Source organism: Tenrec ecaudatus, chromosome 1, assembly GCF_050624435.1.
Source record: "Tenrec ecaudatus isolate mTenEca1 chromosome 1, mTenEca1.hap1, whole genome shotgun sequence".
Taxonomy (NCBI): Eukaryota; Metazoa; Chordata; class Mammalia; order Afrosoricida; family Tenrecidae; genus Tenrec; species Tenrec ecaudatus.
The window spans coordinates 115,310,916-115,328,487 of NC_134530.1; the positions used below are offsets into that span (position 1 = coordinate 115,310,916).

Consider the following 17,572-nt stretch of genomic DNA (forward strand, 5'->3'; position numbering starts at 1 on the left):
AAAATTAGGCCTAGATGGTTTTACAATTCAGTTCTAGGAAACATTTAAGACACACAAGTTTTTATCTTACATGAAGTTTTCCAGATAAATGAAAACGAAGAAATATCAAATGTACGTGTTGAGTCTACTAGAGCTTTACAAATGAAGTGGGAAAAGGCAGGAAAATTGTTTAGAAAAAATTTCTCTGAAGTTTGGAATTGGATAATCATTGCCATTTAAAAATAATAATGGTTATCTCCTCACAAGACCACAAAGATGGAGGGAACAAACTGGCACATTTCACACATGATTTGGAATTGTCTCATAAACAATCCAGAGAGGGTCTACAAATGTTATTTTTTAATTAATAAGAATCAGAATGACCAGTTACAATTTCAAGATCAATATAGAAACATTAATTTTGTTCTATTTATCAGCAGCAAGCAGAAAAGGTAATTTATATATCTTCTCATTTACAATAGCAACCAAAGGCCTTAAAACACAAAGGATAAGTCTTATAAAATATGTAGAAAACATTTAAGAAAAAAATACTAATATATTTACCTTGTCTTTACCAAGAAGATTGATTTTATAAGTCTCTCAGCAGAAACTAGCAAGTATCACAATGATGCATTTTGATGACAAGATTGAACATCAAGACCTCATTACAATGGAAATGTACTTTGGCACGACCATTTATTGAGCCATTTGTCATTACCTAGCGAAGTTGAAATGAAATACACCCCCTATTGTCTGGAATCTGCATGTGACTCTTGTCTGACAACAAAACAATATTTGAATTCAGAACTGTCTCAAAAATTCTATGACACATGATTGTAGTAGATACAGTAATTCTCTAGGAGAAAGCTTCACTGAGGAAGACATCGGTCATTGTAATACATGAAAAAAATAATAATTTATAGATTATCAAGTGTTTATGAGAGAGTGTTGGGAGAGAAAAAATGAGGAGCTGATACCAAGGGCTCAAGTAGAAAGAAAATGTTTTGAAAATGTTGATGGCAACATCTGTACAAATGTGCTTGCCACAATGGATGGATGTATAGATTGTGATAAGAGCTGTATGAGTCCCCAATTAAATGATTAAAAAAGAAGAAGTAAAATTCATTTGAAGGAACATTTCAAAGACAATCTGAGTCGGTAGGTTCCTGATGATACATTCATTTAGTTTAAATTTACAGTATAAAATCTGGTAGGGAACGTCTCCAGTAACGTATGGCTTAAATGCCTTAGAAAACCCCCAGCATCTTCAGAGAGCAAGTTTGGTAAGAAAGTATGCGCACGTGATTCGTTGTGAGTGAATACATATAGAAGTCCATCTGTCCATGGAGATACTATTTAAATATAGCTCATAAAAACTTTTCATATTTTAACACTTTAGTGAAAAAGATCATCAATAATACTGTTCACTTATAAACAAGACTTTAAGAATTAGCTAATAATAAAGCATACAAGGTAAGGAAGAATAAAATAACTATTGTAATATGGTAGAATATTTAGCTTTTATTGCCTGTTAAATTTCCAAGTCCAAAGACCAGTTGATATGTGGATTTAAAAAAGTAGGTATGGCCCCATCCACTGAACTACATAAACACAGTTACTGTAATAAAGGTTATTTAGACCTGTCATTTCTAAGGATCCCTGATGTGTAGTGGTGGTTATGAGTTGGGCTGAGATCCACAAAGTTGACAGTTTGAAACCATCCGCTCCTATGCAGGAGAAAATGGGGCTTTCTGCTCCTATATAGAGGTAGAGTCTCAGATACTCACTGGGACAGTTCTGCACTGCCTACAGGGTTGCTATGAGTTATTAGTTGATCGTCCTTCTTGGTAGTTTATTTTTCTTCTTTTTTTTTTAGCTCTTTTTCTGGGTGCTCGTAAACCTCTTATTACAATCCGTACATTAATTGTATCAGGCATATTTGTACATATGTTGCTGTCATTCTTTTCTAGACAATTACTTTCTATTGAGCCTCTGCTTAGTATCAGCTCCTCTTTTTTCCCCTTTGCACCCCTTTCTTGGTAGTTTCATAAGTAATTTAACTCAAGTTCCATCTTGGATTATTTCCTGACAAACACTAAACATTTTTTAGCAGAAAGACACCAGAGTGTATGAGACACTTCTGCCATTCTCACTTCCAAGCAACATTCTGACTACATCTTGCAAGCAGATTCATTTGTTCTTCCTGCAGTCCATGTTATATTTAGTTTTCTTTGTCAACAGCATAATTAAAATGTATCCATTATTCTTTAGTCTTATGTGCTCATTTGTACGGAAGAAATAACTCATTTGTACGGAAGAAATTTAGTGATTTTTAAAATTCCAATAGAATAAGTTCTTTTCCAGAACCTCCTGTGTAAAGTGGAGCCTGTCAAAGTACGAAAATTACTGCGTTTTTCACTAAATGTAGAAATAAAAGTGTCAAAGGTGGAAAACTTGCTACCCAGAAAACAAAGAGGTCCCTTCAAATTGTGCTTCTCACAGAATTTAACTGTTAGGTAAAGGAAGGAATGATAATTCCATTACAATGGATTATACAAAATAAAACAAAAACCACCAAACTCACTGCCGTCAAATTGATTCCGACTCATAGTGCCTACACCTTGATAGTGAATAGAACTCTTTTTTAAATGACCGAGAGCATTTAAAAAAATGAAATCCAATTTTTAAAAAAGTGGTATCACAGCTTTGACAAATGTATTAAGTGTAATGGAGGATATTTTGAAGGTGATAAGGCTGTTTTGTATAAAAAATAAATAAATACATGGCTTTAAAAATGAAATCCATCCATGTTTAAAAAGTTAACATTCAAAGCAAATATATATGGTTCTGGATTGCCTATTATTTTTTAAGCTTACTCATAATTCAGCATGCCCATGTAAGCTAGAGGATTTGTGTCTGCTTATACAGTTACATTATTTTTTGTGATTCAGGAGCAGTTTTTCATGGGATGGTTTAGTTGACATCATTAGTGTTCTTCCTCTTTCTATAAGGGAGGCCTTCCCGTTACTTGTTGAAGTAATTCACAAAATTAATATCTTTAATTCATAAACGCATCTGATAATCTTCACGAAAGATCATTAAAGGACTATTTGGAATGAAATTAACACATACTTTTATTTTCTCTAGCTTAATCACTAGCAGGGAGAAAGAAGTATTTCTTCAAGTTATCATTTTTGAAAATTACTACCAGTTCTTCCTTTGACCAATTAATTTTTTCTCCCTCCTCCCCCTCAATCCATTTAGCATTGAAAATTCTTCTATTTGATCATTACATTATTTTATAAGTTCCTCACTTCTGCTTTTAATCAATTGTATTATCATCATCACTGTTGGCATTTCTGAAATAAATGTAAGTGTGCCGCTTCAGGTTTCTGCTGTCTACTCTAAATTCCAAGTTTTAATATCCAAAGTAATTTTTCCTTGTTGGCATTTTACTATTTTAACGTTACTTAAATCCTATTCTTACCATTTGCCTCTTTATTTACAGAGTCATTATTCAGGAGTATTGGGAACTTGCTAAACAAAAAAAAAACACACTAAAATAATGACCTTTTTTGTGCTTTGGCTTTATTCTCACATTTAACTAAAGGAACAAGAACACATTTTCATATCCTTTTTGCTCTCTGAATTTTTCTTCCTAAAATGTGTACAATCATGTGGTAAACAAAAAACATTGTTAATAGCTTTGTGTGAAGAGTTTAAAAGAAAGAATACTGTAATTGAATTATAATTTAAAAGTCTAAAATGTAAAATCACAGCTATAAAATAATGTGACTTATTGATCAATTGATAAACAGCTGGTTTGAAAAGCATTACTTTCGTGTACTTTTAAAATTAGGCCTTCAGACAGTTTTGTCTTCCAACTCTAGAATAAGACTTTTAAGCTGTTTGGGTTCATGTAGGTGATGTTTTGTTTAGTTTTATATAGTTTTTGTGAATATCATTTATGTGCTGGTGTGTGTGTGTGTGGTTTCCCTTTTCTCTTGCTCTTAGTAACGAGAACGCCAATCTAATAAACATAGATGTTTGTACCGACAGATAGCCTCTGATGAAAATCAGTTATTTTTAAAATCTCATCAATCAGTAGATTCTTGTCCTCTCAAAGTTTTCAGTTCTCATGTTTAAAAGGCTTATTGTTACTGCTGGGTTATTTATATTCTGTATTATTGACTTGATTGATTTTTAACTTTTTAAGATCACTTTTAGATTTGTTTTCAGGAATAGTCATGCATTAGATTTGAAAGTATCAAAGAGAACTCTATATAGAACAATGTTCTGGAAAACTTAGGAAGTAAGCTAGTAGAGATCATTAGAAATCTAAGCAAGTAAACTTTCTTGTTCTTGTTGTGAGAGACCAGTGAGTCCCATCCAACTCATAACTGTCGAAAATGGAAAGAAACACTGTCTGGTCCTACACTGTCCTCACAATTACTAGGCTTGAGGATCTTCCTGACTGTCACTGACCCTCCAATCCGCCAAATATTGTGTCTTTCCTCAGGGCCTGGTTCCTCCTGAAAATATGTTCAAAGTGTATGAGGCACCTCTTGCTACTCTCCATTCTAAGCAGCTTTCTGACTGTGTCTTTTTCAAGACAGATTTGTCTGTTCCTCCTACAACCCTGTGGTATTTAGTATCCTTTGCCAACAGCACAATTCAAATGTACCCATTTTTCTTTGGTCTTCTGTAATCATTTGTATGCATATGAGGCAAGTGAAAATACCATGGCATGGATCAGGTGCACCTTAGTTCTCAAGGCAACACCTTTGCTTTTTAACGTTTCAAAGGTGTCTTGTAAAACAGATTTATCCATTATAATACATTGAGTAATTGACCACTGCTTCCTGAGCATTGATTATGGATTCTAATAAGATAAAATCCTTGAAAACTTCAGTATTTTTTCCATTTATCACTAAGTTGCTTTTTGGTCCAATTCTAAGGATTTTCATTTTATTTTGATTTGTAAACCATACTGAAGGCTATAGTTGTTTTTGGTTTTGCATAAGGAAGTGCTTCATGCCCTCTTTGCTTTCAGCAAGCAAGGTTGTCATCTGTACTCAGACTGCAGGTGGTTAACAAGTCTTCCTCCAACCTTAATGCCATGTTCTTCATATATAACCTAGCTTCATGGAGTATTTGCTTAGCATACAGATTGAGTAAGTATGGTGAAAGGATACAACCTTGAATGACTGCCTCTTAATATATGTACAGGTCCAATTCAGCACAATTAAGTATTCTGGAATTCCTTTTTTTGTAACGTTATCCATCATTTGCTATGATCTGGTTTTGCAAAGTCATTGAGAACAGTGGTAAACATCTTTCTAGTATTCTCTACCTTTGGCCAGGATCCATTGATGTAAGCAGTGATCCATCTTCCCATACCCTCTCCTGAATCTAGCTTTAATATATGGTTGTTTCCTGGCAATGTAGTGCTGCAACCATTTTTTAAATTCTCTTCAGTAAAATATGACTTGTATATGATTTTGTTCAGTAATTGCTATATTTAGTATTTGGTTACTTTTCTCTGTAATGAGCTTTTCTAGTTGATTTGTCAACCCAATTTCCTGCCACTCCCTTGTATTTTGCCAGTGCCTTTGTGCAACCCAGAGCTCTGATAGCTAGTGTGTTATACATTGAGCTTCTAACAACCCAGCAGTTCAAACCCCCCGGGTGCTCCATGGCAGAGAGATGAAACTGCCCACTCCTCTCCAGTTCAAGTCTCAGAACCCAGCTGGGCAATTCTACTCTACCCCACCAGTTACCAGGAGTCAGAAGTGACTTGATGGCAGGGAGTTTTGTTTTTCTTTTTAATTATTGCAGCTTGAACTTCTCTCAATTCCATCAGCTTATGATCAAATATACCACTTGAAATATTTGAATGCCAACAAATTATGTTTGGTATGGTGGTTCTGTATTCCCTGCCTCACCTTTTTAATGCGTCCTATCGTGTTCCATTTGTATATTGTCCGTAGGATCCCTCAGTATTGTCACTTGATGCTTGAGTTTCTTCTTCGTTCTTTCAGCTTGTGAGACATCAAGCTTATTTTCCCGTTTTGGTTTTCTAGTTCCAGTCCTTTTAAAACTTTATCAGAAGACTTTGCTAGCCACCCTTGGAATCTTCTATTCGATGTTTTTACTTCATCATTTCTTCTATTCATTTTAGCTTCTTAGTGTTCATGAGCAAGTTTCAGCATCTTTCTTGATATCTAAATTGTTCTGTTCTTTTCTCCTCGTCTTTTAAGATCTTTTGCCTTTACTTGTATAATGTCTTGATGTCCCCCACAACTTTTCTGGCCGTTTATTTACAGTGTGTCAAGTCTATTCTTGAGAGAATCTCCAAACTCAGGTGGAATATACTCAGGGTCTTACTGTGGCTCTTATGCACTTATTTTACTTTTTGTCAGCATTAACTTGAACTTTCATTTGAGCAATTGATGGTTTGTTCTACCATAGGCCCTTGGCCTTGATGGGATTGATGATATTAGCTTCTTCTTTAGAAAATACCTAGCTCTCTGGTGTATCATGGCTGCTGAAAGATACATGTTCTATGGCAATAGTAATTGTATTTTTGGTTTTTGTTTTTAATCATTTTATTTGGGGCTCATACAAGTCTTATCACAATCCATACATACATCAATTGTGTAAAATACATTTGTACATTCCTTGTCCTCATCATTCTCAAAACATTTGCTCTCCACCTAAACCCCTGGCACCAGCTCCTTGGGAATTGTTTTTTTAAAGTAAGTTTATTTATACATAATACAAATATTCTTATCAGACAAAACTTTTTTATGTATTTTCAGTGAAAGAGTTCCTAGCCAAAGCCAAAGAAGACTTTTTAAAAAAGTGGGAAAATCCTGCTCAGGTAAGAAATATTTCAAATTTTCTATGATTTAAAAATCCTATGTTAAGTCAAATCATGATTCTTGCCTAAGTAATTTACCACTTCAGAAATTATTTTTCAAGTAGTATTAATAAAAATTTTACCTTAGCATTGTTTGATTCACTAAATAATAATGTTATATATGTACACTTAAATTAGGAAAAGAACTAATTTCCAGTTAAATGCCCCATTATAAATGTTAGTACTAATTCCAAGTTGCCACAAACTCCAAGTATCCTAATATTATATTAATTTTGAATTATGCCTTTGATAGCATACTTTTTTTATTAATTGCAACATTAGGGATACTATTGTGCAGTTTCAAGTTCTTAATAAAAATACTAGGTTATTAACAGTGCATCAAATGTACAAGATTGTTTGGCAAACATTTTAGGGGGTAAGTTCAGTATATTATAAATACTTTAGGTTTCAACTAAGATTTTAAAAAATTTTAAACATAAAAAGAACTTCTATACTTCCCCCAAGTTGAAAATAATTAATGATGTTTAATTATAAATTAAGTTTTGAAAGGGATATTCTCTAGAACATTTTTTCTTTCTTTTTCTTTTTTTTTTTTAACTTCACTAAAGGATATTTAACTCAAAATAAATGAAATGTATCATGTGACACTAGCCCCTTACCAAGCTGCAGAATGACCGGTAAATTAAAATAGAATCTCTATAGTGATTATAAAAAATAGGCATTATGTGCCATGAAGCACTAATGGAGATGTGAATGACGGCATCTTATTTTTCATTATTATACAAAACAAATGTCTACCAGGAGAGATACTTTCTTGTCTACTAATAAAATTTGTATTAACATTTTCAGCTCTCATATGTTAATAAAACTACATTAAATATTAATCTAAAATTAAACGATCTGTTCTAATTTTATGAGCACTTTTTCTGCATTGATAGACTCTCAGTAATATTAAATTATTGGGAATGTGAAACTAAAGTCTGATGAAAATAGGTATTATAAGTAAAACTTTTTCTAAAAGAGTTGTTTTCTCTTTAATGATCCAACAAAAAGCTGTTTTCATATCCAAAGGCAAGGTTTGATTTGCAGTAAATAGCAAGTCCACCAACAGTGAATGCCGGTAGTTATCTTGATTCCTAATTTACACAAAAAACCATATTCACCACATTTTCTCATGCTAAGCACTTAATAGATTGGTCTTTAGAAACATTTTGTTCATGATTCTCATGGAAATTTTTGTAATGAAAACATATTAAACAAATGGATCAGCAATTACTACTTGTTGCTGTCTGGCACTTAGATAATTTGTTCCTAGTAATTTTCATTTTGCTGTGGCAGCAACAAATTTAAAAGATTGCTGCCTCCAACTCTGTCTCTGTGCTATAGTCAAAGCCGAACAAAGATGTTTGCTCCAAACAAAACCTCTATTCAGTGAGAATAAGAGGCTCATTATTGTTCTGGGACTCTGACTTTTGGTTATCTTGGTGGGAATGAGGAACTCTTCCTTCTTTATTGTTACTGTTTTTAGTTAAACAGGGTTATTATAACATCAGCTGAAGAAAGCCATTAGGATCTTACATGCTGCTCTTTAGTTCTATAACTTATATGAAGTTGTAATTAAAGTGCTTTCCTTATATGTATCTCGGTTTATCTGCTCATCATAATTAGTTGCAAGTGCATTAAGATTGTATGAGTTACATGACTATCTTTTTCAGTGTATTTCTAGTTAGTTTGTAATTACTAAGACATATAACTGATTTATTAGAAAACAAATTCTATGAATTAAAACATAAAGAAGAATGAATAACCTGGGATCTCCATAGTTTTCTCATTTTTCTAAGTTGTAAATTAAATGATCCCTCTGGTTAAATAATACTAACCTATGTATGATTAAAATCTTTTTGTAAGAACTTTCATTAAAAAAAAGAACTTTCATTTTGATTTATTTTACTTTTCCATGTATATTCAGAATAATGCCGGACTTGAGGATTTTGAAAGGAAAAAAACCCTTGGGACAGGTTCCTTTGGAAGAGTCATGTTGGTGAAGCATAAAGCCACTGAACAGTATTATGCTATGAAGATCTTGGATAAGCAGAAGGTTTGTGCATATGCTTGTTATTAACCTACAGAGAAAATTACGTTTATTGTCTAGATTCTAGCTGGTAGCATATACAAAAGATAAAATATAATGCTGTACGATTAACAGTGTTAAATAATTTTATTTTTGAATTCTGTTTTAATTCTTGTTCGCTGTGACTACATGGTATATAGTTAACAGTTTTAGTATATGGAGAGATATTATTTCAGTATTTATAACATTTTACCTGTAAAATTGAATTAAACATGTAAAGAACAAGCAGTGCTACTCATGCTGCCTTATAGAAAAATTCAGGGACCAATTAATAAATAACAGATATGTACTAATTTTAGTTATATCTTATTTTAATGAGTTTTGTCAGTTAAAGCAATGAAAAATTTTAAAAGCCTACATGCTTAATGGTATACCCCATTGATCAGAATATATGAATTAATTATTCCTTAAATATTAAGCTTCTAATTGCATAGCATTTACTTAAAATTAAGGGAAGGAGAAGAAAAAATGACAAATCTTGATATAGTAATGTAGATAATTATGTCCCAAGAATGATTTGGTGAGAAGCAGTGGGTGATTTATGGGGTAAGTATCCAAATGTGGTAGAAATAGTACTGGATAATAGTGTGGAATAGATATAATGTCTACACAAGTGCTATTCAGTAGACATATAATTTGAGCCACATGCTTTTAATTTTGCTGTCTAGTAGCCACATAAAAAGTGTTAAAAGAAAGAAGTGAGGTTAATTTGAATAATATATTTTTGTGTAAGACATGTGTTGTACTTTTTTCTAGGCTATATCTCCAAAACCTGATACATAGTTTATACTTGTAATATAACCTCTTATTAGAACAAAAGTGAAAAGAAAATTAACCTAATTGGAAAGGGAACAATGTCTTAAGTCTCTTTAATATTCAGTATGCATGCACATTTGCATGCGTGTTGTGTAATGTTTATTCCCTGGCTCACATTTATTTTCTAAGCATATTTCTTGAAAAAAACAATTGCTTCCCCCTGCTTCACTTCCTATTAATTCCTGAACCTCCAGTGCTGGCTGCCTCTATCTCTCACCTCGTAATACTGAGGTGAGACTCTGCCTAGGGTCTGGAAACCACGTGACCTTCCTGCCAAAGTCAGTAGACTCTTTTCGCTCATCTTCTTACTTCTTTAGAACATATGACTTTGCTGACCACTTCCTTGATTTACCACTTCCTTTGCTGACCACTTCTCCCTGGACTTCTGCATACCATGTTCTCCTGATTGTCCCCTCCTCTGTGAGCTGTTATCTCGTAGCCCTTTTCCTGAGTTGTTTGCTCTGCCAGTAAAGATTGGTAATTCCAGGCCTCTGGACTAGTCTTTCTTCCACTTTTCCTAGTCTGTACCTTCTCGTAGTGTGCTATTCTCTCACAGTTGCAGTGCTTTCCTGAGCTCTACGCCCAAATTGCATGTGTCGTCTCAGTTTAGAGCTCTTACGGACACTCTAGTTCTTTCCTTCATTTGCTAGTTGAGGTCAGCAACAATAAAATAATTTAATTTATTTTCTTGATTAAACCTGCCACTAAAATGGTTGCTGTCTGTATTACTCCCTGATCTTTTATGTTATCTTTCTTTAGGAATGAACAGAATGTTCTTTACTCATAAAATGTTAAGAGGATTACAAAATACTCTATTTTCATGCATTAAAATAGTATTAGGAAAGAAGTTTAAATTCCTTTTGTTAAGTAAATTACTGAGAAAGTTACTTCTTGAAAAATACTGGCATATGGTTGTTTCCCATATAATTGCTATTTTAAAAATAATTTGTATTACAACAACATTCCAGATCTATGCATGTTGCTATTGTTAGGTACTTTCAAGTAGGTTTAACTCACAGTGACCCCTTGGTGCAGCAGAGCAAAACACTGCCCAGTCTTGCTACATGCTCTTAATCATTCCTATGTTCCCAGTGTTCCAGCCACTGTGTCAGTCTATCTCATGGACAGTCTTCCTCCTGTGTGCTAACTGTCTACTTACAAGCACTGGGACTGGTCCCTCCTGATAGCATCTAAGTATGTGAAATGAAGTTCACCATCTTCGCTTCTTAGGAGCATTCCAGCTGTGCTTCCTCCGATACGGATTTGTTCGTTCTTCCAGCAGCCCATAATATATTTAAAATCATACCAGCATAATTTAAAGCATCGCTTCTTTTGCCTTCATTACTCAGTGTCCTGCTTTTTTGTACAGGCAATTGAAAATGCCATGGTCACGCATATCCTAGTCTTCAAATGAATAATTTTATATTTTAATTTTTTCTAAATTTTATACAGGTAGTAATGAAACAAAACTATTATATCCTCTTCTGTTAATAAATCCACAAAATTTTTAGCTAAATTTATTTTGACTGTTCTTTGAGTGTTTGGGATAAGGGAAAGAAAATCAGGGTAGAAATGAAAGAAATTATGCTTCTTCACTCAGTACTATGAGCTAAGCATTTCTAAGTATTTGTTCTATATTACATCACTGAATCTTCACAACATTGTATAACATTAATCTCTTTTTATAAACAACGTATCCATTTTTTTTTTTAAGTTGAACATGTAAGCTAAGCCAAGAATATGACTTTATCTGGTCGGACATCTATTCCTATCATCCTTTCACATATAATTGTTATTTCTGGCTTGATCCCTCATTAATAACAATTGGCACTTCATAATGACACCTTTTAACCCCCCTAACAGTTTTATTGTCAGATAATTTACATATCACAGTTCGATCATGTAATCACATCAAGGGAGTTGTACAATCACCACCACATCTATCTTAAAGACACACACCCCCTCCCCAGGTCGCATTGCCTTCAGACTGAGCTGTGCAATTACTCTCAGTTCTAGTGCTCCCTCCCCTCTCCCGCCCTTGCTATTCACTCATGAAATCCCCTTCCCTTCCCATTGCCCATCCTCCACCCCTGCATTCCCCACAATGCTTTGTATGAGTTATCATCATGCATCTATTCCTCCTGTGGCTCATAGCTGGGAAACCCAACAGAAAACAGTGAAAGAAAAATCACACTAAAGTAGTAAGGATAAGATCATATTAGCATAAAGGCAAAAATACAAATGATGCCTAAGCAAAGCCAGGGAAGAAATTTCTGTCATGGGACATCTAAAAGATGCTTGCACCCAGTCCTAATTTCAGGATGGTCTATAGGGAGGACAACTGGTGTTGTACCAGGTTCCATCCCACATAATCAGAATTACAAAGTTCTCTGCCTGATAGGAAGGCTGTTGGGGACTCTTGCTTTGCCTAGAGTGGATCTGCCAGCAGCTCCATCTGTAGATGGGTTAATGACATCTTAATAGATATCTGTAGACCCAAATGTTTCACTTTCACTAATGCATCCTTCTTACTACCAATGAAATTTTCTTAATATATCATTTCACTCGCCCAATCAAATACTTCTTTACATTTCCTAAATGAAGTCAGAACTCTTCAACCTATTTTGGATTCCCTTATTTTCTTCCAGTCTCCGTTGCAGTGTTAACTCATACTGGACCCTACATGTCCTCTGTGCTCTACTGTTCTGACTTGGAGCATGATGCACAGGGGTTCACAGGACGGTGCTGGGTGGAGTAGGGAAGTTGGCCTGTTTCCCCTATTAATACCTTCTCAAATGTTAAAAAAAGAAAAAATCAGTGACAATTTAAGCCATTTATTAAATATATATTCTGAAACCAAGAGAAATAGTAAGAAACAATACCAAATTTATATTAATTCTGAAAATAAAGCAGAATACACTTCCCAGAGGTTATATTTATTAGTTTTTCTCTGTCAATTATGGGTACTTAATAAAAAATATTAACAAAAACTTCCCTAAGCTATAGACAAATGGATCCACTGCTCAGACATACCTTTGTATACTTTCCCCTATTAATAATGAAAATAGACTTTATATTATTATCAGCTTTGCTATTGCACACAGCACAGTACCATGTACCCCTGTGTATCACACTCTAAGTCAGAGTAGTAGATCATAGACGACGTGTGGGGGTCTAGCACAAACTACAACTGCAGTGGACATTGAAATGAATTCTGAAGGATTTCAAGTTCGTTATCATACGGAAAACAATTTACTTGTTTTAAGATAATAAGTTTGTTATTTTGTCTAAATACATTAAATATGTTTCTCTGTTGTAGGTTGTTAAACTGAAGCAAATAGAGCATACTTTGAATGAGAAAAGAATATTACAGGCTGTGAATTTTCCTTTTCTTGTTCGGCTGGAATATTCTTTTAAGGTAAATTTTGGTAATTTATTCCAAATAAGTATCTATAAAATATATCATTTAATCCTACTGTATGTATAAACTTAGTCAATGTTTGTAAAGGTTTTAATTGTCCTTGGGGAAATTGTTCAAAGTGACACATGAGACAGTATTATAAAATCTAATGTTTCAGTTTATCAGAAATCATGGTGATATTTTATTAAGAGATTCTTATACTCATGCAAATGAGTACACTTACACGCCTTCCTTAGTTTTCATTAAGCACTTTCTGCTACTATATTACCTTTTTTAATTAGTAATTTATATTATAGTCTTTTCATGTATATGAGCAGAATAATCTTTGACCTACTGTTCATATGCCTCATAAAATTTCACAAAAACGTGTATTTAAAATTAGCAGCTTTTCAGTTATATAGATTAGATTAACACTTGACAGTTCTGTAGTACTTATTCACTTGAATTATTTTAACATTTTTGTTTCCCTTTGACTAATGAAGATGGAGATATTTAAAATCCCATTAAAATAACTAATCTTTCAGATCAAATACATGCGATGTAGATAATATCAACTGCTTAAAAATGCTTTTATCTGTTACTTCTTTGAATGCATTATAGAACTATATGTTTTAGTATTACATAATGCCTGTGTTTATTTGTTCGAGAATTTACGTGTTCTCTGCAAGTGCAGAAGCAGCAAAAGACCCATTCTAATTTGTGATGAGAATATAACACGAGTATCTCAGTATAGAAAAGCTAGAGTAATTTCCACCGATTGTTTCCCAATATTAACCGAATAGATTTAAATTTTGCCATTTTCAAATTGAACAGGTTACTATCTTAAAATTATTTTTAAGAAGTAATCTATGTTACGTAATTTGGTTTACTAGTTCTTATTATTTATTCATAGGATAATTCTAATTTATACATGGTTATGGAATATGTCCCTGGGGGTGAAATGTTTTCACATCTAAGGAGAATTGGAAGATTCAGGTAACCGATGCCTTTCCTCTTTGCAATATTTATCTGCTTTGTGCTTGTTTAAGACAAAAAAATTTTAATTATTGTCAATGCCAAAATTTTTATTAAATTTAGAAATATAAGAGGGAGATTTCAAAACATTGTAGAAAAATGTAATTAAACGATCACGGAATTTTTCTATAAATTGTTTTTAACATTTTTTTTACTAAAAGATCATTTTATTCCTGGTTCTTACAGCTCTTATAACAATCCATACATCAATTATATCAAGCATATTTCTATGATACAATTGTACATATGTTGCCATCATCATTTTCTAAACATTTACTTTCTATTTGAGCCCTTGGTATCCACTCTTTCTTCCCTCCCTCGCCTCCTATCCACCTCGTGACCTCTTGGTAAATTATAATTATTATTTTCATATTTTACACCAACTGCTATCTCCCTTCAAGGTTTCTGCTCGTCACCCTGGGAGTGGTGGTGGTTATGTGTCAATCATTGCAATCGGTTCCCCCTTCCTCCCCTCCTCTTCCCACCTTCCCCCTGGTATCACTACTCCCATTCCTCTACCTGGATTCTGTGTTTCCTGAGCGCTTGTCTTTTATCTGTACCTGTGTACATGATCTGGTCTGGCCCGCAGTGAAAGGCGTGACTGGGTCATGATAGTGGGGGATGAAGAAGCCTCAAGGAACCAGAGGAATATAGGGTGTTTACTTTTTGAAACTCTGGCTTATTTTTTCTTTTTTTAGTTTTTATTGTCATTTCGGTGAAAGTTTATACAGCAGATTTTTTCATTAATTATTCATACACATTTATTTCATGACACTGAAATTAAAATTCCTTCAATATTATCTTCCCACTTTCCTCCTGTCTGTTTCCATTGTCCCTTTTTCCTATCCATTATTGCCTTTACGCATTATCCTTGGATAGAGGCTTCTGTCTTGAGCTCAGATAGTTGTTTTAAGGAATGCATCCCTCCCTTGTGTTACTGTGCACCCTTGGGTCTGTCTGTTGTTTCCATGAAGTGGAGCTGTGAAGGCAAGGTCAGTTCTAGGACTGAAGAGTGGTCAAGGTCTTCGGCCTCAGGCGTTTCACCACGGAGGCTCCCTCAGACCAGTGAGCCTGATCTGTTTTATGATTTTGAGTTTTGTTTCATAGTTTTCTCTTGATCTTTAATGGACCTTTTATTCAAGTTCCCTTTCAGAGTGGTCAACAGTGGGAGCCAGGCACTATCTAGTTCTTCTGGTCTTAGGGTTTTGGAGGCTGAAGTCCATTAGTATTTAGGATTCCTTGCTTCCCTGCATCTTTGATTTCCTTTACACTTTCTTTGCCTTGAGTGGGTTGGGGCCAGTAGTTGTACCTTAGGTGGTCACTCACATAATTTTTTAAAACCCAGTTGCAACTTACCGAAGTAGGATGTAGAACTTGATTTTGTTGATGATCTTACGCCATGACTTTGACTATGGTCCTAAGCCACCAGTCTCAGTCACTTACTCCCTCAAGGTGTTTGGTTATGGCTAAGAAGATTAGATACCTTACCTTTGCCTCTAGTTTGTTCTATTATGAACATACTTAAACTTAGAGAGCATATAAATATGTATATAGACATATTTTCTGCCAAACTTATGTGTGATCGTGATTTTAATTCCTTTTGACTTATTCCTTTCTGTACATGTTGTCTGTCTGCCTACGTAGATCACTGATAATGCAAGTTTGGGAATAGCCGCATTTACCCTGTTGTTTAAAACTCTTGTGCAGCACCCTGTGTCTTCCTTTCCTTTAGTGATTTTGTGCTGATTGCTCCCGGACTATTTGTTGCCTTTGTGTTTAGTAATAGGAAACGTTAGATAGAAACATTAAAAGAAGTCCACCACATGTAAGTTTTAAAAATCAAATAAAAATACCATGAACCAATTTAAATAGTTTTTAATGGTAGAGCCCATTATTTGAAGACAGCCCTAATTAATTGTGAGAGTCTATTAAGTGAAGGATTCATAGCATGCAAAATGTTATGGGAAAATGTAATGCATATGTATGTTGTACAAATATTAATACAATTTTATGCAAAAGGTTTGAGTTAAAGATAAAATTAATATTCTGAAATGAGAATGGTGATGGAAACTTTTTTGCTTCAAATTTAGTGCTCCTAAATGTTGACAGCAACAAATGATGGTGGCAATGTAGTCTTTATAGAGATGATGATAACTGTAGTATCATAAAATGATAATCAGTGGTAAATGAACATTTTAGTCACTTTGGGCCTAAGACTGTTGTATTGATGTAATATGTATAGTGTATTTTATAGATGTCAGGCACTGTGCTGATACAAAGTAACTTTAGTTTGCCTCCAATGATTTTCTTGTACTTCTTACTGCCATCTCTGCTACCATCCCTTGTCCAAGCTGGCCCGCTTTATCATATTGATTGATTTATACTCATTAAAAGTTTTATACTGAAGTTCCATACATAAACCTGTCCTCCAAAGATATTTTGGTGACTTTCTATAATTAACTTCTTTCCTTTGCAGCTCTCCCCCCACACTCTCATTTTTCCAATAATTGGCTTGGTACTAGAAGGAAAGCAGTTTGATTAACATAATTCACACTAAGATACTATCTTTTCTAACATTTCACACATTCTATATATACACTCCCTATTTAAATGTATCGAGAAGGGGCAGGGAAACTTAGATATAATGAGAATACTGAGTTATTGTTGAGCATGGCTTTATTTGGAATAAATGGACTTATTATGAGTCTCTTAAATTAGTATTTGGACTTTAAGCTGCTACAGCATTAAATCTTTATTCCACCTTCTGACAGAATCTTAAAATGATGGAGAAATATCCAATGACAAATTGCAGTTGAAATATTTTGCTTTTGTTTTTCCACAATTGGATATATTTTATTTCTACGGGGTATTCTGACTCAGAGCAATCCCATGGGACAGCAATCTCCTGCAGTTTTCTGAGACTGTAACTCTTTATGGATTTAGACAATCTCATCTTTTTTTCCCAGTAGAGCAGCTGATGGTTTTGAACTGCGGATCTTTTAGAAAACAGCCCAATATATGATGCACGACGCCACAAGGGCTCCCAATTGCATATTGACATGGATCTATGTGTAATTTCTAGTTTTCTCCAAACACTATTGTGTGAAAATAAGTATAAAATGCTGTGGATTTACTTGGAAAAAAGTAGGAGGGGACTTCCCAGCTCAAACTTTTCCAAGATTAAGGTTAAATGTTAGTGACCAGGATGATTCTCCCAATATTTCTTTCTAATGTTCCCCTACCATTACCATATCAAGTAGATATAGGACTGAAAATGGAAGGTACTATAAAATGTCCCCCTCAAAAGTATTTTCTTGTGCACATGTAT

At 34.0% G+C, this 17,572-nt stretch overlaps 1 protein-coding gene across 2 annotated transcripts in view; it reads left to right on the forward strand.

The window, feature by feature from the left end:
* Positions 1-17,572, forward strand: part of PRKACB (protein kinase cAMP-activated catalytic subunit beta) — a 119,850-nt gene that overhangs the window by 82,184 nt on the left and 20,094 nt on the right. For both annotated transcript variants that reach the window (XM_075557664.1, XM_075557669.1), the window contains exons 2-5: positions 6,801-6,862; positions 8,832-8,960; positions 13,129-13,227; positions 14,123-14,205. In XM_075557664.1, coding sequence (XP_075413779.1) covers positions 6,801-6,862; positions 8,832-8,960; positions 13,129-13,227; positions 14,123-14,205 — 373 coding nt within the window. The remainder of the gene's footprint in view (positions 1-6,800; positions 6,863-8,831; positions 8,961-13,128; positions 13,228-14,122; positions 14,206-17,572) is intronic.